At 37.8% G+C, this 22,008-nt stretch overlaps 2 protein-coding genes across 6 annotated transcripts in view; both read left to right on the top strand.

The window, feature by feature from the left end:
* The first annotated feature begins 15 nt into the window (after window positions 1–15).
* Window positions 16–15,854, top strand: LOC139135439 (ubiquitin carboxyl-terminal hydrolase BAP1-like). Of its 2 annotated transcripts, XM_070702819.1 has the most exons (11): window positions 16–185; window positions 683–712; window positions 1,986–2,173; window positions 6,277–6,396; window positions 8,724–8,928; window positions 9,780–9,852; window positions 10,756–10,870; window positions 11,789–11,997; window positions 12,392–13,412; window positions 14,657–14,749; window positions 15,170–15,854. In XM_070702819.1, exons 1-11 carry the CDS (start codon window positions 149–151, stop codon window positions 15,380–15,382), a joined length of 2,304 nt encoding a protein of 767 aa, XP_070558920.1. In that variant the 5' UTR covers window positions 16–148; the 3' UTR covers window positions 15,383–15,854. The 2 variants fall into 2 exon arrangements, with proteins under 2 accessions (XP_070558920.1, XP_070558921.1); XM_070702820.1 differs by lacking the exons at window positions 16–185; window positions 683–712; window positions 1,986–2,173 and adding an exon at window positions 5,007–5,133.
* Window positions 15,855–20,130: 4,276 nt separating this feature from the next.
* Window positions 20,131–22,008, top strand: part of LOC139135437 (uncharacterized) — a 46,743-nt gene continuing 44,865 nt past the window's right edge. For 2 of the 4 annotated variants that reach the window (XM_070702816.1, XM_070702815.1), the window contains exons 1-3: window positions 20,131–20,285; window positions 20,939–21,099; window positions 21,859–21,931. In XM_070702816.1, coding sequence (XP_070558917.1) covers window positions 20,274–20,285; window positions 20,939–21,099; window positions 21,859–21,931 — 246 coding nt within the window. In that variant the 5' untranslated portion in view covers window positions 20,131–20,273. Of the gene's footprint in view, window positions 20,286–20,934; window positions 21,100–21,858; window positions 21,932–22,008 lie in introns of all 4 variants that reach the window. The other 2 variants (XM_070702818.1, XM_070702817.1) reach the window with 1 other exon arrangement.

Below are 22,008 nucleotides of genomic sequence, written 5' to 3'. Positions count from 1 at the left end.
TTGGTGACCTCAAGTATCCCATAGTTCCGTGTCCAAAATGGTCGGCGGTGTACAGGGAGAAAAGGAGAAAAGATGACTTCATCGTAATAAATGAGAAGTAATCTCACCCCCTTTCAACTCAAAGGTGACGGGATAGATCATTTTCACAATGAATCGAGGCTGGCTTGAATTGGAAAGTGACCCAGGTAAGGAAACACATACACGCTTTGGATCAACATGCATCGCATTTGTTGTATGGTAACTCTCCGTGGCCGGCGTCCAGCAAATAGTATGCCGACCGTCTGCTTCGAATGTTCTGCAGTCTCCGCTCAGAGATTGTAGCGCCACGTTTGAATTATCCACGACGCACTGCTGGTACACCGCGCTTCAAACTCTGTGTGAAGATTGGCTGGTGTTGTCAGATATCCGCTACGAATGGTCCTCGCGTTTCAAGTTCAACTGGTACATTATAATAAGAGATCTTCCTACCTCCATGCTCGAACACAAATAAATGCTGTACAGAGAGCCAGGTTTGACGGCATTGGACTCTTTGCACCTAAACAACCTCGTACCAAAACCTCTTCGCCCAAAGAGTCATGTCACCCCAAAACCATTTCACCCCTAAAACAACGCCATTTCGCCCCAAAGTATCGCCTACCGGTAAAACAGTATGTTTAACCTCTTGACTTTTATTCTTTCTCAGGGTTATTCACTCTGCTGGTTGAAAACTTTGGTAAGTACAGAGCCTCCATTTGAAAATGCAGATTAAAGCCCCACTAGCTGTCACTCTTGAAATTTGTTGACCTCAAAATATCTTCCTATTCTTTCCTGGTTTTCTCTGAATTCTACCCTCTGAAGGGATATGGTCTTTAACTGCGTTAGGAAACCATTCCTTTGTGAAACATTCGACAAGTAAATTTAAATTTTAATGGGCGTTTTTATCCCACCATTTTAAAAAATTGGTAATATTACAAAGGAAACAGAACATACAATGTCACAGTTGAAAGCATTCACCCCTATGCATTACATTTGACTACTCTATGCAGTTTATGTGAAGATTTCAGTGCAGATATGCTTTTATGCATGGGACTGCGACTCAATGTTTAGGCAAACATTTAATCGCAGTGTAATTATCGACTTGTTACTGTGTGATGCTACATGTAACTGTAATTTCAGTATCATCAAGAGTGACTTTTTCAGAAAATCTGTGAAGAAGCAAAATTGCATATTATACAGTCCAAGCAGGTAGTTAATAATAGTGTATACACTCACCAAACTTAGTACATTCTCACAAACTTCTTTCAGCTTGACAGTAAAATCATAAAAATAATGCTAAAAGATACAGCTAGTGTGGCTTTATTGCCAGCACTGATTATCTACAGCTATAAAATTTGTCCAAGAACTGTCAAAAATAGTTTGCCATTGTTTGCTGAATGCACTCGGCATCCATATCATGAGGCAGTGCTGGTCTGTGCATGCATACATCATTTGACGAATGCACGTTGGCCATCCGATATTGGTGAACTAAAAGCTGTTTGTATGCGAATTCATACTCAAGATTGCACATTGGTATATGTGACAAATTCCTTTAACCTACTTTGTTACAATAATCACTTATTCAAGATTGCACATTGGTATATGTGACAAATTCCTTGAACCTACTTTGTTACAATACTCACTCATAAGACTTGTTCGGGGCATGAAATATTCCAAAATAATCCATTTTAAATCTTGCTGCTTATTGTGGACATGTGTTTTACATATATATATAATTTCAGTACACTTTATTTTGACCCAAAGATGACAATAATTAGAGTTGTTTGTACAGGTTGTAGCTGTTGTCATTAACAGAGTATGAATTCTTTGTCACCTGGCCAAAATATAATATGTTATAACATGTGTATTATGGAGTACAAAATTTCATACATGAGTGGCATTTTCCCCCTTTTTTAAATATTGATTAATATTATCAGGATCAATATTTATTTATGGTTTATGATCATCAGGTGTAAAGGGAGTGCAGGTGGAAGAGGTTTATGATCTGCAGAAACCAATTGAGGGCCCAGTGTATGGCTTCATATTTCTCTTTAAATGGATTGAAGAGAGACGCTCCAGACGGAAAGTACAGCCTTTGACAGATGAAACATTTGTGGATGATGAGTCTGTGGTTAATGATATGTTTTTTGCTCAGCAGGTAGAGTGTACTACAATGTTGTACAATTTTTTGAATTGCATATAATATTTCTAATCGAAGAGTATATAAAAGGAAATGCTCAGATCATTTCAGTGATGTCCGCTCTGTAACCATCAAATTAAGAATTCTTATTGAAAAAATTGGGTCAGATGTATTGTCAGCTGAACAAAGAGACTAAATTTTTTCAATGTTAATTTTAGTTGGTAAGGATATTTGAATTCTCAAAATACTTGATTGGATACACGGTGTTCTCCACAGCTTGAAAATACAGAAGGGTGGCCACAATGTACAGTAAAACCTGTATAATGAACCATTCAGGGACTAAGAAAATTGTTAGTTGTAGAGAGGTGTTTGGTTTATAGAGGTCCTTTTAACATAGAGTTCAATAGGAATGGAACTGGGAAAAAGGTTCAGTTTAGACAGGTTTCCAGTTGAGGCAGGGTTCTGTTTTGACAGGTTTCACATACATCACAGTCCCTCTATCCACCGGTCTGGAAACGCCTATTGTAAAAGGTGTCAATCACCTAGACTGCACAGCCGAACCGCGATACGAGGGCCAGTCACGTGATAATGCGTAGCTTGGGTTTGTCCTGCATGCCACAGTCCCCGATCGTGTGTACGCTTTTCTCGAATTTTTGCTGTTTTTGGCTCTATATTAAGTGTTCTCTGCGTCTATCTACGACACGAAGACAGAAATTATCATATCCTGAAACCGATGTGTGTTTTTCGTGATCCTTATCCCATCGTAAATTATGATAGTGTGCGATAATTTTCTGGGGTTGACCGCTGCGAGTGTGTTGACGTACGTAGCACAAGCAACGGCTGGAATCACACCGGAAAATTTGTGGTCCCTTTCTCTTGCAATGCTAGTAGTCAGTGTCTCCAAATATTATCTAAATATGTTTTCTGTGTAATATTCTGTGAAATCATGTCTGTTAACTGAACAGAATAGGTAAGACAACTGCAGAAATGCATGTAGATTTTAGTTGTGTGGTCGCACATTTTCCCATGCAGAGTCAGTCAATATGGCGAACTCTCGATACGTACGCCCGCTCAGGCACAGCTGGAAACACACCGGAAAATTTGTCGTCCCTTTCTCTTGCAATGCTATAGTCAGTGCCTCCAAATATGATCTTAATATGTTTTAGGTGTAATATTCTGTGAAATTATGTCTGTTAACTGAGCAGAATAGGAACGACAACTGCTGAGAAATGCACGTAGATTTTATTCGCATATTTTCCCATGTAGCGTCAATATGGCGAACTCTCGATACGTACGCTCGCGCTCAGGCACAGTAAATACCTTTTACAAAATACTATCATGTCAACACAATAACAAGTTTGGTAATGAACTACTCAGCTGTCGATGTTAATATTCAGCTGATTTTGCCTGTCTTCTTGATTTCGGGCAATTGTCCATGACACTTGCGAACAGTGCGTGGCCATTTTGTTTTTCGATCGTGATCATAATGCAACCATAATGTGTGGTCCCTTTCAAGCTTTATCTAGAGGGGCAACGTTACCCATTTAATGAAAAAATAAATTGTTTAGTGTTTCTAAAGGGAACAAGTTGTAATGTTTTGTGATATTCTGAAAACAACAACCCACAAACGTCATGTTTTTGAACGATCACATTGCGGCTGTCATAGGATCGTGGGGTAGCGACATCGATATAACGGCCAGTTGAACATTGTCAGTGTCCTTTGTTTAAGGTGTGAATCGTGTGTTTGTTCATATCATGGAGTGTCACCACAGGCCACCCAATAAGTATTACCATGGAGGTAGTAGTGAGTTTTCTCTGTCATTTTCTCTTCTTTCTTTATGCTCTGAATGATCGGAATAAATAAAATAAATGGTTTATATAACCTAACCTAGCCTAACCTAACCTGTGACTCTTTATTTATTTTACACTCCATTACAAGGACGTATATCTCTCATACACACATGCTGTAATTAATTAGTCAACACAACTAATTATGCTAATCCGTGGACTTATCAGAGGTTGGTCAACATCGGAAAGATACCATTCCTATCTTTCGCGATGTTGACCAACCCGTAAAATCCCTGATAAGTCCACGGATTAGCATAATTAGTTGTGTTGACTAATTAATTACAGCATGTGTGTATGAGAGATATATATCCTTGTAATGGAGTGTAAAATAAATAAAGAGTCACAGAGGCTAGGTTAGGTTATATAAACCATTTATTTTTTTTATTCCGATCATTCATAGCATGAAGAAAGAAGAGAAAATGACAGAGAAAACTCAGTAATACTTATTGGGTGGCCTGTGGTGTCACAAAGAAACCAGCCACGTTCCAGACCGGTGGATAGAGGGACTGTGCATACATGTACATGTATTCTTTTGTTGTGAAAATGCAGTTTTCTATATTGGTATTACATGTAACATACTCTTTATAAATAGAATACTCAAAATACAGAGGTTTGCAGTGTTTCCGCTGCCGTTCGCCAATTAGGCAATTGGCGAATGGAATGTCCATTTGGCGAATTTTTTTGAAGGCCAGTTCGCCAGCCTGGCGAATCCAAATTCCTAATGCGGAAGTGTAGAGTCATTGCCACTGTTTTCCCTCTTGGCCTAAGGGGTTTAAAAATGGGTGGCATTGCGCACGCTCTGTTGACTTTTAAACAATAGTCTAGGGGGTTTAAGCTGAACGTAGCTAAAACGTTTTTAATGACCGGCCATGATTGATTTGAATAGCACGCATGGTGCATTGACGGCTCGCTTACATAATGACCTCTTACGGACAGAAAAGCAGCCGACACTGATCAAACTTCAATAGGGCCAGCTGAATGCAACCCGATAGCCAGAGACCCTGAATTGCTACCAGTAAACTCTCAGTCACTGGCGAGCTCCACTGCCTGTACAAGTGAGAGCGGCAAGAAACACTAGAAAACGTGACCAAGGGCAGTGTTGAGAAGAAACGTAAATTACAGGAGGAATGGTTTGTCGAATTCCCTTGGTTGATTTTTGAGAAAGACAAACAAATGTTTTTCTGTAAAGTGTGCCAATCAGCAGGGCAGAACAATATTTTGACATCTGGTGGGTCATATGAAGTTTTTAAAAAAGACAACTTCACCAAACATGAACGCACTGCAGGGCACAGACTGGCGAGTAAACTGTAAAGCCCCCAAGCAAAAAATGTCGACAGATTAATGAGGATTGCAATTGTAGGCCCTGATATTAAGGTAGAGCAATTTGACTTTCAAAACAGAGCTTTCACTGTTTGGTCAAATATGAAAGACAGAAGAATATTTTGTTCTGGTGTACTTTGTAAACTAAATGAACATGAATCATCAAGTATACCTTTCAGAGAAGGCTGAATGCTTTTAGAGAGATCATGGATTGTGAAAGTGAATCACTGGCTCTAGATCTGTCCAAGAAGAAGAAAGTATCTTGATCTGTCAGTGTGGGGACAGTGTTCAACTATGTGTTGATACAGTATCTTGACGAACGAGAAATAAAACGTTGTTCACATGACTGTGTTAAAAATATGTGTGTGTGTACAATGTGTATGTCGTTTTCTTTGAAATATACCACTGTGTTCTCCCAGAGCATTAAAAACATTAAAAACTCATTACCATAACAATTACATGTATTGTTATGCAAATTAGCCACTTTATGATTTTTCCCTGGGGAAAACTCAATTGGTCACGCTCATACTGAAACATTTTGGTTGCAAAATGGTGGCTAATCAGTTTTGATGCTAATTAGCCAGTATGGCTAACAGAAAAAATTAGCCAGAGGAAACACTGGGGTTGGCCCAACCCTTAAATCACCTTGTGGAGAACCCTGATATGCTAATTAATTGAAAGTATTTTTACTTGTTACCAGTGTTGATGATATGATAATATACACACCTTTCATCATGAAGAAAATAACTTGTGTACTCTAAGGAAACTGTAATTGTATTCACAACTTGACCTCTCTTGATTTTCCAATATTCCTATTTTTTTTTCTATGGTTACAGAGGGAATACAGTGACAGACTTTGTTTGAAGATGATATTTGCTACAAAAAGCTAGATTTTCTCAACAGGTTATCAGTGTTTCACATGCTAAATGGCAAATGTTTCTATCTTTCATCAGCTGATACCCAATTCATGTGCCACTCATGCCCTGCTCAGTATCCTCCTGAACTGTCCAAGTATTGCACTGGGGTCAACTCTGACTAAACTGAAAAATTTCACCAAGAACTTCAGCCCAGAGGTAAGCTACCTTTACTCCATCCTTGAGGAAATAAGATAGCTGCTATGCTAGTCCAGACAAGCTTTCACATGTACAATATATACTACTGCTGCTCTCACATGTAACTGATTTTAGTACTAACTGCTAAAGGCTTGATACTTTAAGGATAATAAAAAAGGATTGATAGCACAAAAGAAAAGGTTTTTGAAGCACACAATGTCATGCATATTCTAGGTATTCCAATGTAGTCCAAGACATCAGCATTGTATTTCATAAATCACATTTCCCTAATTTTTGTTCAACATCATGGTTAAACTCATGGCATCCCAATACATGTATATGAGCAGATCAAGTTCAAAACTATTGTTAGTTATTTTAAAATTTTTCAAATATAAACATCCATACTCTCATTGTTTTGACTCATTGAATGACTGAGCTCCATAATCAAATTGAACTCCAACAGAACTTATTAAAATAGGTTTTTCAGTATTGGGCATACTATCAGCTGAGTTCAGTCTGATAATGTTAACTTTTAACCCATCTAGACAAAAAGAGAGAATTTTTCCCTCTTTTTCATATAGTAGTTCCCATCATTTAAATGTTCTCTGCACTAGATCACAGAAAGCAAAGTTTTAGAACTGTTATTAGTTCCAGAGACCAGCTCTGGAACTGTTAGTTTTTGCTCACTTTCCTTCTTTCTTTCTTTCTTTCTTTCTTTCTTTCTTTCTTTCTCTATTTCCGGTATTACTATCATAGAACATGCTACACACAAATTTTACCTTAATTACCCAGAATGCATTGCGACACGCCTATGACGTCATCGCTCAGCTCGGACGGGTTTTACGGGCATTTCTTGTGTGTTTATTTACTAGTTCCAGAGACCAGCTCTGGAACTGTTAGTTTTTGCTCACTTTCCTTCTTTCTTCTTTCTTTCTTTCTTGCTTTCTTTCTTTCTTTCTTTCTCTATTTCCGGTATTACTATCATAGAACATGCTATACACAAATTTTACCCCAATTACCCAGAATGCATTGCGACACGCTTATGACGTCATCGCTCAACTCGGACGGTTTTACGGGCATTTCTTGTGTGTTTATTTATTTATTTTTTATTCTGCATTGCTCGACTATCATATTGCGTTCAGCTATTATAATTCTAGCTTTTTTTCGCTTTGTTTTTTGTTGCTTTTTGATTTTATTTTTCTCTAAATACTCGCCGTACGTGGCGCTATACTGTTTCGCCCGAATGTAACAATGGCGGCGCTATACTGTTTCGCCCGAATGTAACAATGGCGGCACATAAGATGGCTTCGCTCGCATAGAGAGAGATAATTAAGCTTTCCCTAAATTTACAAGCGCGGCTGGGTACATTGTGTACCTAGGCGAGGTGGGTGTGCTCGAAAACGAAGGTCAATGCAAAATTTGGATTCAAAATCGGCTGTTTTGGCGGAGAAACTGCCCGCCGTATTTCTGAGGAGCCACCAGCGGTTTTTCCCCGGTTTTTCCTATATCAGTCTGCGAGGCCGTTAACCTGTTAACACACAGGCCGGTAACACACAGCCGTCACCGCACCGGCGCCGGCATGCGTTGGCTGCACGTTAAAGCAGCTCAACTTTCCAAGATCAAACGGTCAGTATCTCGTGAAAACAGCGACATTGCAATGAAAATTGTTTTAGTCTGTGCTTTTAATCAAATGAAAATGCATGTGGCCTCGGTTTTCAATTTCAACGGCCTAGGTCCGATGTTTCCTCTCGTCTGATCATCGTCGTAAACCACGCACCTCTTTACGGCAACAACTCAGCGCTACCCGTCAAGCGATTGATTTTTGCGTAGATCAGCGGAGCGAAAATTATTGCTCTGGCTCGCGAGAATGTCGTCTGATATACATTTCCGTGCGTTGTCGCCCCCGTATGTATCTGTTTCGTTTTTACCGTGCATGTAGGCATTTGTAATCTGTGGACTGCCTTGCTTTCAGTTGTATATCATTGTGTTTACTGCTAGCAGCCCTATAGGTACGTGCTTGAATATTAAAATCCAAAGCACTCTTTCATTCTGCACCTATCTTTGTCACACATTCTCTTGTTTCTTCCGCTGCTCTGGTCTCTGGAACTTCGCTTTTGCTTGCAAATGCTTTCTAGTTGTCTTTTATTTTGTCCCTAAATGAAACTAACAAAAATTTTAGAAAATATTACAACACGCATTATCACTATCTTGATAATTTTTTTTTCCCAATGTACAATTATACTTTTCCAATAAATTATACAATCATCTAATATCTGGTAGCAGTTCTTGAGAAATGATGTCATTCCCTTCTGTTCCCCTCAACTTCTTTTTTTTTTTTGAAATTCCAGAATAAAGGTTATGCAATAGGTAGTTTGGCAGAGTTGGCAAGGGCTCACAACAGCCATGCCAAACCAGAACCAAGGCACATCCAGGAGAAACAAATGGGAATATCAACAGTGAGAACAATGGAAACTTTCCACTTTGTCAGCTATGTGCCAATCAATGGAAGACTGTTTGAGTTAGATGGACTGAAACCCTACCCAATAGATCATGGTGAGTGCATTTGCTTTCAGCTATCCACAAATAATAGATGGCGTACAGAGTCTTTGGTAACAATTTCAAATCATTGTTATAGGCCTAGGCAATTTAGTCTCAAATGCCAACGTGATTTAAGAAAAATAAAAAATGTAAATACCTTTATCATAGCAGACATGATAGTAAACGTATTGTCAAATTTTTGCACAGTTGTCACAGAAGGGTCCAAGAAAAAAGTAAGCACAGTACAGAGGTATTTCTGTAGAGGAGTTTTTGTAGTACATGTAATACGGTATGGCAAGGTGTTTATTAATAGTAAATATAGGAAAAGATCTCTCAGTGACACAGAAACACACATGCATGCATACATGTGAAACCAGGAGGAAAAAATTCTTCTGATACCTTGTTATCCTGGAAGTTCTATACAAGATATATTGAAATAGTGATAGAGAACATTTCTTCAGCTCTCCTGAAAAAAAAAAGGCTACCAGACAACACCATAGTGGTCACAATAATTCCACTGTCAACGACAGATTAGATTAGCTGGTTCCACAAATGCTGGTTCCATAAAATGTAAACTTCAGATTATATAGTACAGTGTTCATGATTGATTATGCAAAGATATTTCATAACATAGAAAAGTAAAGGAAACTACTACTTTGTTGCAAACAATCTTGAAATGGCCCATTCCATTTCCAGTGCTTCACTCGATGTTAAAATACAAGTAGTACTGGTAGTTGACTTCATTGAGGTCTCCTGGTTCAAAAGTCACGAGAACAAAAGGTGAATCATTTTATTGCCGTAATGCTGTGAAAGCAGCAATCACATAATGCATGCTGTTATGTTTTTTCATCTGCCGATATGTATAGGTCCCTGGGGAGAACAGGAAGAATGGACTGACAAATTTCGGAGGGTAATCAGAGAGAGGCTAGATATGGGAGGGTAAGGACCCAGTTTTGAAGTATTATCATCCATTTCATGCCTGTTTGTGAAACCATATGAATCAGTGCTCCTCTGTAATATAATTGTGTGCAACTATCAGTGAAGGTTCTTCAAACTTATACTGTTTTAAAGCTTGCTGCATTTCAGTACAATGCAATTGACAACCATTATCTAAAGATATTTCCATGAAATAAGAAATAGAATTCAAAAATTGTGATTGTTGTTGTATTTGTACGGTGTGATATATATACCAAAATAATTTAGCATCTGCAGAAACAAGAAATACACCGCGGGAAATTCTATCAGTGTCTGTATACTTCTAGAAAGTTCTTTAAATGTCCTTGTTAATAAAATTGAGTCATGGAATGTTGTGGAAAATTGATAAGCTATTTTGCAAATTACCAAGTGATCTGTCATGATATCATTACAATGATATGTAAAATATGACTTGAAAAATTGTATTTTGGAACACTTTAAGTCCTTAAAAATTGTTGGAATGTCCTGTAAATCTTGAAAAGAGGTTGAATGTGTTAAAACAGACAATCTCAATTGGTTGTAAAACCACTTGAGCATGAATTTCACTTTTTGTTGGTATGTACTTTTTACAACGACCTTAGAAAAAAGTATATTCCCCAATTCTACCACTGCCACCCAAACATGGAGAAATTTGTACAATTGTTGAACACAAACAAGACAGAAATTACCCGGAATATCTGTAAATTTCTATTTTATGCTTTCAAATCACGTAATGATGCTCAACTCTGTAACATAACACACCTTTGACTGTAAATGTATTTTTGTTCTGACTTAAGGCACATAGGGCCGGTGGCCTATAGTGCAAAATAAAGATTATTATGATTATTGTTATTAAAAAAAGACAATCTATGTTTTTTTTTGTAACAGTTGTGACATAAGATTTAATCTGATGGCTGTAGTAGCTGACAGAAGACAAGGCTATGAGCAAAAACTCAAAATATTGAAGTCCAATGAACACATACTTATGGAAGCACTACAGCAGGTAGGTTGTATGAAGTGAGTGGTTTTGAAAGTGATAATTTCCAAACATGTACAGACCATACACTTTATTGTAACTGTATTGGTTATGTTCTATTTGTGTATTTAAACACCATTTCAACAACAGTGTTATATCCTGCAAATTATTGGATTTCATCGCATACCAATAAAATGCCAGTATAGCAAAACTTGCAAGTTTAGTGACAAGAGACAATACTGCATGGTAAATACCCAAATTTGACATTTATTTTCTTCTTCAGAACATTTCAATTAGTAAATAAAATCCATGAATCTGTTTGATTTGCTTCATTGGAAGGAAACCATAATTATCGTATTTTCTTCCAGTTAACAATACTGAATTGCCAAAAAAAATTGATTTAAAGTCATCCAATTCTATGACCATCATATTTTTTTACTAAAACTTAAACATTTTAGAAAGACCAGTATCTGAGCTTTCTAAAACTATAAGGTATATGGCATTTCAAGCCAGTTTACTTCATCAAGGAAAGAAAGTTGTACCCTGTACCCCTAGCTTTTGCATACTCCATATGATACATACAATTCAATATTGACTCCAGAGAAGTAGTGTATTGTTAAATATCTAATGTTAAAACTTATTTTCTTGTTCAATATGTAGGAATGAGCCAGCCAGCCCAGAGAGGTAGTGCATCCCAAAATATCCAATGTTAACATCTATTTTCTTGTTCAGCAGATCCTAAAGAACAAAAAAATACCCATGTAGTAGGTTTATGGGGGTGCGTGGTGGGCCCCTCCAGCTCGCGGACTGGAATATCTGTCCTCTTCATCCCCATTCCCTTTTAGACAGGTCCACTTCACCACTTTGTGTCTGTCACATTTTATGAAGTGCACCCTCAGCTGTCTGATTAATGAAATCTTTCGTTTTTCATGTTTTAATCTGTAGCTTGTCAAGTACACCAAGCCATCCCTTCCCCTGGTTCAGAAACCCCCGGTAGCAACTAGAGAACCTGTTGTCACCCGATCAAAGTTCCAGGCCACAGCCAAGGTTTCCAGGCCTGTTAAGAAGGAGAGAGAATTTATACCGAAAGTCAGAAACGGAGCGAACAAGTTTGGAAATAATAAGACCAACAGTAAAATAATCTCCAGCTATAGGTATACGATTTTGTTTTCAATCGATGAGTTTGGTACAGGTTTCTCAGTCATGTCAATGAATTTGAAAGGGGAGAAGTTTAAGAGATAAGTCACGTGAAGATGCAAATTGCCGTGATTAATATACATACAATTGTACATCAGAAATAGCTTAAATTAAATGTGATTACTAGAAGAAACATTTTGAATGCAGTGTACCTGGCATGTAAGGATTTCTTATTATACTGATAAATTATGAATCTGGTCAAACTGCATAAAATATACAAACAGTTCTCCAAAGGAGCGTGCTTGCAAGACTTATATTATGCTAATTTTACACTACTACATGCAACTTTACATGTCCTTTGCAATAACAAATATAGAATTGATATCACTTTTTTTAACAAATTCACTACAGACCTCCACCTGCACTTGACACCCACAACTATGCCAAGTCACCACTGTCAGAACATGATGAGACTTCAACAGAGGACAGTACACTCTCTGATGAAGAAAATGAGGAGGTGGAAGAAGATGAGGATGACAGCGAGACAGACACTGATGAAGAGGTTGAAGACAACCAGCAACTGTCTGAGATCCAGCCACCTGCTCCTCAGTTCAATCAGCATGCGTCAGTTCAACTTACCACGGCAGAGATTGCCAGACACTTGAGACTGTCACAAATGGCAAGCGAAACTCTCATTCAGGTTAGTGTGGATGTTGCATCAGCAGAGCCAGGCTTGCTCAAGGAGGACTTCTCAAATCTGGACTATTTCCTCTCCAGAGGCCACCTCCTGCCGGAAATCAAACTCATACCAAACTCTGGGAGTAGCAGCAGTTGGTCGCCTTTGACGGTGCAGACTGTGTTTGCCAATAAGTGCTCGTCACTACCTTCACCGAGTGGTGAAAGCACAGACACTGCCTCTGAAGCAGGCAGTGCCTTTAATTCGCCAGCCAGGTCGACTTCTCCAGGACCAAATAGTCCCAGTCAGATTGTCGCTCAGTTCAGAGAGTGGAAAACCCTCCTATCAGCCGAGACAGATGAATCCGGCTGGAACAAGGAACTGGAAGTTAGCAGTCAAGAGGTTGTTGAGGTCCCGGAAGAGAAAGAGCAAGAAACAGAACAAGTAGTTGAATCTTTAACAGAAACAAATGAAAATAAAGATAATGTTAGCAAAAATACAGAAGAGACTGAAAGTAGCGTAGATGTGGAAGATAACAAACCATCTGCCCAGGTGGCAGACACAGCACCAAGTCAGCAAAGCGACTGTCCAAACAGGCAGTTAGTGTTTGAAGATGGCCCGACAGATATGTTCTCACTTAGCACCATACCTGAGATGGATGAAACAGAGTCCAAGGACAATGAAGACAGTGTGGAGGATATGGATTGTGAGAGTGAAGAACAATCGCCTAACTGCCAGCGAACATTTCACCCAAAGGTAATCTACATGTATATATCTCAACTACATTTTGCATTTCTGTGACTTGGTGGTTAGCTTCTTATGATTCTATCAGGGATATCCTGTGATATAGCAGAATTATTGCTGAGAAAATTTTAATCTGAAATGGCATAGACATCTACTGAAGAGGTACGTACATGTACAGAGACAGAAAGAGGGCAGACTCTACAGTGCTTTTATGTAAAACATGCTAATCCAAGAATCAAGTGTTCTGATGTAATCAAGGTACATTTCCATTCAGAGTTTAGACATGATGTGATGTGTTATGATATCATCAGGATATTGACCCAAAGTGGTCTGTTGAGTGCTCATCTTCCAACGATAACCCTACAACTCCACTTCTTTTTACTATCAGTGTGAATTTCTTCACTATGGTGCAAAAATTACATGGTAGATCTTCAGCCTCTCTTGTCACTTTCCTGATAGAGCATTATTGAACATGACAATAGGAACGTCTACCAACACATATTACCCTCTAAATATAACTTAAATTTGGAGCAGTTTTGTTGTGGCACATACTATAATCTTGTCATAGAAATCGCTGTTTTCCAGAAATGCACTGATGGTTCAGCAAGAGTGTTTGTTCTACCATCAGCCATCAAGACATTCTTCTTTGACATCTAGACATCTGTTTGTTTTGTTTTTGTTTTATGTCATGTCTATTAGAACAGTAATGCTGAGTATTAGTAGAGTGCCGGTGTCATTGGTCTTCATTTTCCAATCAGATTTCTAATGATTTACTGTGCCACTAGAATTCCAGTAAAACTAGATTTTCACTGAAGGCTTATCATAATTCTTTTGGTCTACATCATTATGAACCTACTGATCACGTCTCATCAGTGCTGTACCTACTGCTGTATCTACCTGTATTTCATTTGAAATATGAAGTTCTTTTTGTGAAACTGCTTTTATCATTCAACAGAAGGGTTGGTTCTGTGGGACTGTTTGTATAAACTTAACATTGTTATGCAAATGCAAATGAATACAAAGTGGATCCTGATGGAGTATGATTGATGTGATGAGACAATATCAAATGTAATTCACAGTGCATACACACAAGTTGTTATACTCACATCCTTGGCTCCAAAAGCATGCCTGAACAGAAATATGTAATCAAATCCTATTTCTATGTCATGGAAGTGTTTTACTTTAATTTTTACAATCATGCATTCCATGATTAAAGACTGTAGTACATATGTCACATTATCTGTTGTCTTTTACAGGACGTAGTTGTCCTCCTCAAGAACCTTCAGAGTGAAATACAAGTTTGTGAGCAAAGATTATGTGATGAGACTGAAAAAAGAAAGAAATATCATGTAAGTATTGAGGGCGCTGTTCTGAAGTTGAAATGTCTGGCTTTACGGTGTTGAGCTTCTCAGAAGGCGTTTTCTGTTTCCAAAGCAATCTGTTGTATTTCTTATCACTCTATGTTGCTACATCATCCTTAAATAGTGAAAAGTTCTCATGTCAACCACAAAAACTTATGATAAGGATGATGTGTACATTATATGGAAGCTTGCATTTTCAGAAGCAGTTTTAGTCTAATAGTGAATCAAAATATGTATGTGTTATATGCCAATGAGCTTTTAGGAAAACTTGTGTGTAATAACATAATCATAACAATAAGATAAATGATGAAAATGCCAAAACATTACAATTGACATTTGCAACCATTTGACCTTCGAAATTTTCCTGGCTGCATCACCTAATCATTTTCCTCCCCTGTTGTATTCCAGGTGGATGACTGCCGTAGAACTCACAATTATGATCCTTTCATCTCAACATTTCTGTCAATACTCGCTGAACAAGATCTGCTTGCTGGTCTTGTCGATCAACACATGGTGATAAGACGTAGACAGGGCTACAGTCTCGGCAGACTGCTCAAAACTTCCAAACCAGACAAAAGGAGGCGATCTCGACCATCTCTGAAAAAGAAGACAAAAAAGTGATTTGCCGTAACCAGTATCCTGAAATACATGGCTTCATTTTTTATAGAGGCTAGGGTTTAGAATTGTGGAAAATGGAAAAGTGAACTATTTTTCAAACCAGTCATTTGATCCACTTAGTATCTCATAGGGTGAATGAGACCAAGTCTAATCACCATTGAACAACATGACTCAGCTGAATTTCAGTGTTCCTGTTACACTATGTAAAGTGCTTCAGAAATTGTGAGATGGCATTTACAAATAGAAATCTGTAAGGACTAGTATGGACTGAAGTATGTCACAAGACTTTCTATAATGTCATCTTTGATTTTTCTGAGGTGTGTATAAAGGGGCCAGTTCTGCTGTATTTCTTTATGGAATTATGGACAAGAGTATCTCTTCAAATGTCTATGGTGGAATTTATGTGTAATTGAGTTAGTAAAGCTGCAGGTTTGATAAGCAAATAAAACATAACTTAACACTGCGAAAATGTTAAGTAATTCATCATCATAGAGTCTTATTACACAAAGAAACATCAATTCAGGTTAAAGAGATGCACACAATGAGTATTATAAGTTGATGTCTCAGTACGGATTGGAAAGTCTTCTGTTAAAACTGTTGTGTTGTGCATTCCATGCATTTGCTGCTTGTATACCTGGATTGTCCCTTTTGAAGTGAAGAGATGCAAATGTACACCAGGTCCTGTGTTTTGTCTATATGATTATAAACTCTTCTCGCAAGAAATTTGAACAAGCACTGAAATGAAAATGCTGACTCCGCACATTATCTGCATTTGTGTGTATAATTTGTTTATTCAATGGTCATTTAAGCCATGTTAAGCCATTTATCCATGCTCTGTACAAAGCTTTAAAAAAACCCCGAAACTTCAAAGTAGGTAAAAGCCACTGAGTATGAATATAGCAAAAGTACAAGCAAGTAAGATAACAGACCCTAATAAAAGGATCTATGGTAAAATAGAACATGCCTATGAAGAATAATATACTTTACACATTTTGGAAACAATATCATCATCGTTTTTTCGTCATATTTTAAAACTTACAACATGATAAAATCCAAAGCCTGCAGAGAACAATGGCAATATGGAGCTAGGAGTATAGCTATGTGACAGTCAAGCCCCAGCTAGGTTTGACTTGATCTACCTCTGCCAATAAGGGCAGAGGTAGGTCAAAATTTAGAATCTATTGTAGAAAGAAACTTTGCACTTGTTGAAAATCTTGGACTATTTATATTCCTGCTACCTCTCACAGAAAATCCACATGTAGTTGTTGTGTACAATGTAGGTGTCTGCTCGGCACTTTGAATCATTACTCTGAAAGTACAGTGCGTTTCACCAAGGACTGCAACTCAGCGTATGAGACGGACACATTTCACATACAAAACAAATGATTGGCTTGGGTATCACAACACATTTCAAAGCTACCAACCCATTGATTTAATTACAGTAAACCAGCATGGGGCAGCCCCTCTGTCTGGAGTGAGAGATACACTTGATCTACAATGTAACTGTTTTTACGATTTCAACTAAGAGTTGAAGAGCTGAAGGTTTTCTCAACAGAAACGTCTGCTTTCAAAATAAAACGTTAATATGAAACTTTAACTTGCAAAGAATGAAGTAAACTTCGTTTCTTGTGTTGACAACGTACATTTGAGGTTCATGTCAGATCTCAAATCGACATTGTTTTCAGGCCGCATTTCATTTCAGGCCCTGTGTATTTCGTTTCATTTCCAAGATGTATGTTACTGGTTAATCTGTAGGAACCCATGTCTAGGTACTAGACTATCAAACATGGATGTGAGGAGATTAGTGTCATTATCAAAATAGTTAATCGTGAATGAATATTCAAATGATAGCAGTATCACAACCAAAGTTTGTGACAGCTACCTTGAAAACCTTTCAAAATTGTACAGTGGTGGAGCTGAGATGCTTGTAATGGTTCAGCAATTTGCAGGTACTTCATTCAGTTACAGACTCAGTTTTATGTGTCTGGATCGCAGTCTTGTCGCATTTTCACAGTGTTATCTATGATCAAGATTGGTAACATTCATCATTAGAGTCAGAAATCTATCACATCCTGGCATAATATATGTTGCACCAGTTTCACTGCAATGGAAGGTAAACGTGAGACTGTAACAGCAATATTAGTAATAAACATGTACAATACGGATGTGCATGTACAAACTTTGAATTTTAACACACATGTATCAGTGGTATTCTGTTCATTGGTTTCCAACAACAACAAATCTTCATAACCATGTTGGAAATCTTATAATATGTCAGTTCAGAGGTCAAAAGCCACACCCTCAAAAGTTTCATGGTGTTTCATGTATTTCATGAAGTAACATGAAATCCCTGATATTACATAAAAAATGATGATTTGCATGTAGCTCCAGAAAATCAGAGTATTTCAGCTACGTACAATGATCAGACATGTTTTTACTGAATTTCTGCAGTCATTCGGCAGTTGTTCAGGGAAGGATAATTCAGTTTCATCACAGAAAGTTGCACAATTTTTCCCCCGGATAATAGTTTGTCATTTTATGATAATAAAACTTAAGTTTATATAATTTGTTGGTGTACTTGCATTTTAATTTTCAAAATACTGGTACTTTATAGAACCAAGGTCGGACACAAATAAAATCATGCTAGAGGCAGAAACTTTGCATATATGGTTACAGTACATCATTGTTCATAACCTTTTCACCGTACTACCATCATAAGACTTTGGTATAATATTCAATCCTTTACCTTCAACAGGGTAGATGGTACATGACAGTTTTTTTCCCACAAATTTGAACACTTCACAAAGTTTTTTATGCCTTTATCAAAGCAAGTACCATGATTTTTTAAAGGGAAAAAATGGTAAACAATCATGCAGCCATATGTTGTTATAGATGCTTTGCAGAGCAATTATAGTGACCAATAAAGACTTCACTTGAAGACACGTGCACACTGGTGATAGAATTGAATATAAACATTGGGTGAATGCAAGCAACGATGAAGTAGCTCGAAACAACTGTTATGTGTTACTTAGCGATAATGGCATTTTTTACAGTGCTATGCAGGAACCAAGGCCTGGGTCTGACCTCTGACCCCTACAAAGGCACTTATTACCATAGGAAACAATACTAGTGTTGTTTTATAAATCAATGCTCAATGTAATTTGACATGTATTTCTTCATACTATACAATAGGATAAGATTTGATGGGTACCACATGTTGTGTCTCATTTCGCTCAAAGCTTTTTGTATCTGTGCAGTCTTTTCCTGGTCATGGCAGACAACACTGTGCTGCAAAATCATTCAGTAGGCATGATAGCATGATTTCCACATGATCAATTGGGCATAGATATAACAAGAAAAATAATTTATTATATCTGTAACCAGAGCAAGCTGTGTCTTTTTGTCAGTCTCTTTAGTGTACATGATTAGATGGTTTTTAGGATTGTCATGAAAGTGCATAATAGCACTGATCGCAAATGACGTCACGTTCTCTCATCAATATGCATAAATAAATATTGTCTGCATTTTCCGCATGAACGACGAAAATAAAACCTGCTAGCGTTACAATGGTTACTAAAAGTCACGCTAGTTCATGGTATTTTATGGCTCAGACTACCGGTACAAGCTGCAACAACAGCCGCGCATGCAACAACAAAGTTTTTCCGAATTTTAGGCAGCGTTGTCCGAAAGTCGTGCGCGTGCAGCTAGCTATATTAGTAACTAGCCCTGCGTACAGGTCTGTGTGTTACCGGCGTGATACGGCCTCCACCACAGCCCTGCAATTGCTATCGAGATGACTGGCGACAATGCGGTCCAGATCTGGACCGCAACGAAAAGCTGTCTTATTAGTAACAAACCTGAAATCGCGATCAACGCTATTCTATGGATTTTTGAATCTCGGAGTTTGAGTTAAAAACATGTGAAAATTCTTGCCATCATTGTCAGTTTTATATAGTTTGAAGACTATCTAGTATCTAGTGTCTTGAAAATCCACAAAACTTTGCGCTAGACTACTGGTCTGTATGACTGAAGAAATGTATGTTTGTTGTAGAACTGTGAAGCCTCTCTAAATTAAATTGAACTTTGCTTCTCTTATAAATCTAATTCTGAGAGATTAATAACTGTAGTAAGGGATTATATATGACTCCCACCCTGAGTACACAGGTAGCAATTACAAACTGTAGTTATGTGAGAATTTCAAAACAGGAAAAGGACATTTGATTTATTTTGTGGTACATATTTCCATCCGAAAAAAACCCCAGAGTACTTTAGAAAAAAACTTATGGTTTATATTTGATGTGCTGATACCGTGATACATCTTAAATATGTCTGAAAATATAGCATGTAAAATGAAAATGTTCGGTTGCAAACTGCAAGCTTAAAACTTTAAATCAAACGCTCAAGGCGCTGAAAATGATGGAGACAATGATTGCAAGTAAGTGAACAGTGAAAACGATGCAAACACCCCCTCATTGGTGTGCGGTTGATCCCTCTGTAGTGGCGTGATCGACCCTGTTCGCACCGTATACAATGTAAATGAAATAAGAATAAAATAGAATAGAATAGAATGACATTTGTTTCATATTTAAGTGTTTTCAACTTTAATTATATTTTACAGAAGCGAAACGTGTTTACTTTGTCCTCTGCACCATATACCCCGTTTATTGAAATGGTCTGTCCCCAGCGTCCTTAGATACGCATTATGCGTATTGACCCGTCCCAGATCGTCTTCCAGAACGAGGTTAGGTTACTAACGATTAGCGGCGCATGCTCAAAAACTCATCATACCAGCTTCAAATGTTTTCATCGACTGATTGTGTGTGACATTGAATAGCGGTGAGCCGAAGGCAGTAGCAATGGGCAACGGGGTAACTTCGTAATTATTTACCGTTTTATGTACAACGAGGTAAGTGACTGTTTTCCTCGCTATCGTCATAATAGGTGTGATGTTAACCGCGATCTCTGTATTTCTGTTGAATGTGATATATAGGCGATCGTACGAGTAAAATTCGTCGTTTCCTCCCCACGTTATCCAATCCAGTGCCAGTGGTGGCGATGGTCCTCGGTGTTCATGGTTTCACCGTCCGGAGGAATGCTATAGAGCTTGATCTTGGATCGATACACGGGTTGTAATCAGGGATCGGCCCTAGTAATCGACGACAATATTTTAAATATCTGGATTCGTGCAAGTGAAAGGTTTTCAGGGGATCTGTACTCTTACTAACCCTCTAAAGTACCTCTTCATGGGCCCCCGTTGTCTGGCTGTACCTGCAATGCCAAACAAATGAACAAAACTTTGGTTAGCTTTAAAAATGCATGGACCACTCTTTCTGTTTACAAGTATTGCCCGTTCCGTCCAGGTGGCACGGATCGATGTCTTCCCAGTTTTATTCCTGTCACGGTATGAACAGCAGTATGAAATATCGGATCAAACCCTTGGTCACACCACGAATGTCCATAATCACACTGTCGCCCTTATAACTAAAATGACTGAACAAATATTTATTGTCCGAAATGGAAATCTTCTTGTAATTCTTTGTCTTTTGGTCCCCTAGTCAGACCAGTACTCCAGACAAGATGATCAAGCTCGATGACTTCTACCATGTGGGTGGCAGTGACAAGATCAAGAGTATGGAGGAGGAGCTCTCCAAGGAGTTATCAGACCTGAAATTAGACATTGAGGAAAATGAAATGCTGGCAGGGGCTCCAAGAGTTGCAAGGTATAATGTCATCTATTACTGATTCCAACTGGGACGTTCAAGTGTTTTCTGTCTTGTTTTCTTCCTATTACTTGTGCATATGGTTAAGTTTTATTGAGCATATCTCTGCTTCATCACTTATTGTTTTTATCCTTTGTTTATTCTCAAAATACCATGATACAGCCATTTTGTTTGTTCTACAGTTTGTCTTGATAATGTGTGTTTAGTGTATAAACATGTAAACATATGTCTGAGTGGTGAAGTATAACTTCTGCACTACTGATTTTCTGGCTTCCTTTTGTCATATCTATAATAACACGATTGGAACTAATTTGGTATAATTGGATCTTCATATTTTTAAAATTTCTCAAAAATGTTAGGTGCCTTACAGTTGAAAGTTGCAATATTACAAATTACTTATAAAAGCAAGTGTGTAACGTAAAAAGAAAAGCAGATGAGGTTACGTTTGTAGATGAAATTGACATTACTTCACCATCCAATTATCCCAAATTAGTTCCAATCCTGTTTAATAAAGATCTATGGCAAAAAGCATGAACTTAACTCTATTTGAAATCACATGTATAGTTCTGGAATTGATCAGATATAGGAAGAAATGTACAAATGCGGATCATCAACATAGATCATTAGATGTTGTTACATGAATATAAATAACAATTATTTTAAGTCAAATAGTTACATAGATTTAATATTCTGTGTAAATGTAAAATGGTACAAACTCAATTGAATGTGTGACTAATTCTAAAGTATTATTGTCACCAGCTCACTCTCACTGCCAAGGGATATTGAGCATTTCAGACAAGAAAGAAAACATGTAATCGAACGAGGATTTCAGGTGAGGATTCACATCTCTCTTTTTTTCTAATATTTAGTTCTACGTACCAGTATAATAAGAGCAGTTGAAATGTAAAA

Source organism: Ptychodera flava, chromosome 6 (genome assembly GCF_041260155.1).
Source record: "Ptychodera flava strain L36383 chromosome 6, AS_Pfla_20210202, whole genome shotgun sequence".
NCBI lineage: Eukaryota > Metazoa > Hemichordata > Enteropneusta > Ptychoderidae > Ptychodera > Ptychodera flava.
Note: the sequence above shows the minus strand (reverse complement) of the source record. Positions and strands in the feature narration are given on the sequence as shown.

What these genes read in the sequence shown, in the direction of transcription:
- LOC139135439 (XM_070702819.1), top strand. Translation starts at nt 149, where the DNA reads ATGAATCGAGGCTGGCTTGAATTGGAAAGTGACCCAG. An exon ending in TGAATTGGAAAGTGACCCAG is followed by an intron (nt 186 to 682) that starts GTAAGGAAACAC and finishes ATTCTTTCTCAG; the next exon opens with GGTTATTCACTCTGCTGGTT. An exon ending in CCAAGAACTTCAGCCCAGAG is followed by an intron (nt 6,397 to 8,723) that starts GTAAGCTACCTT and finishes TTGAAATTCCAG; the next exon opens with AATAAAGGTTATGCAATAGG.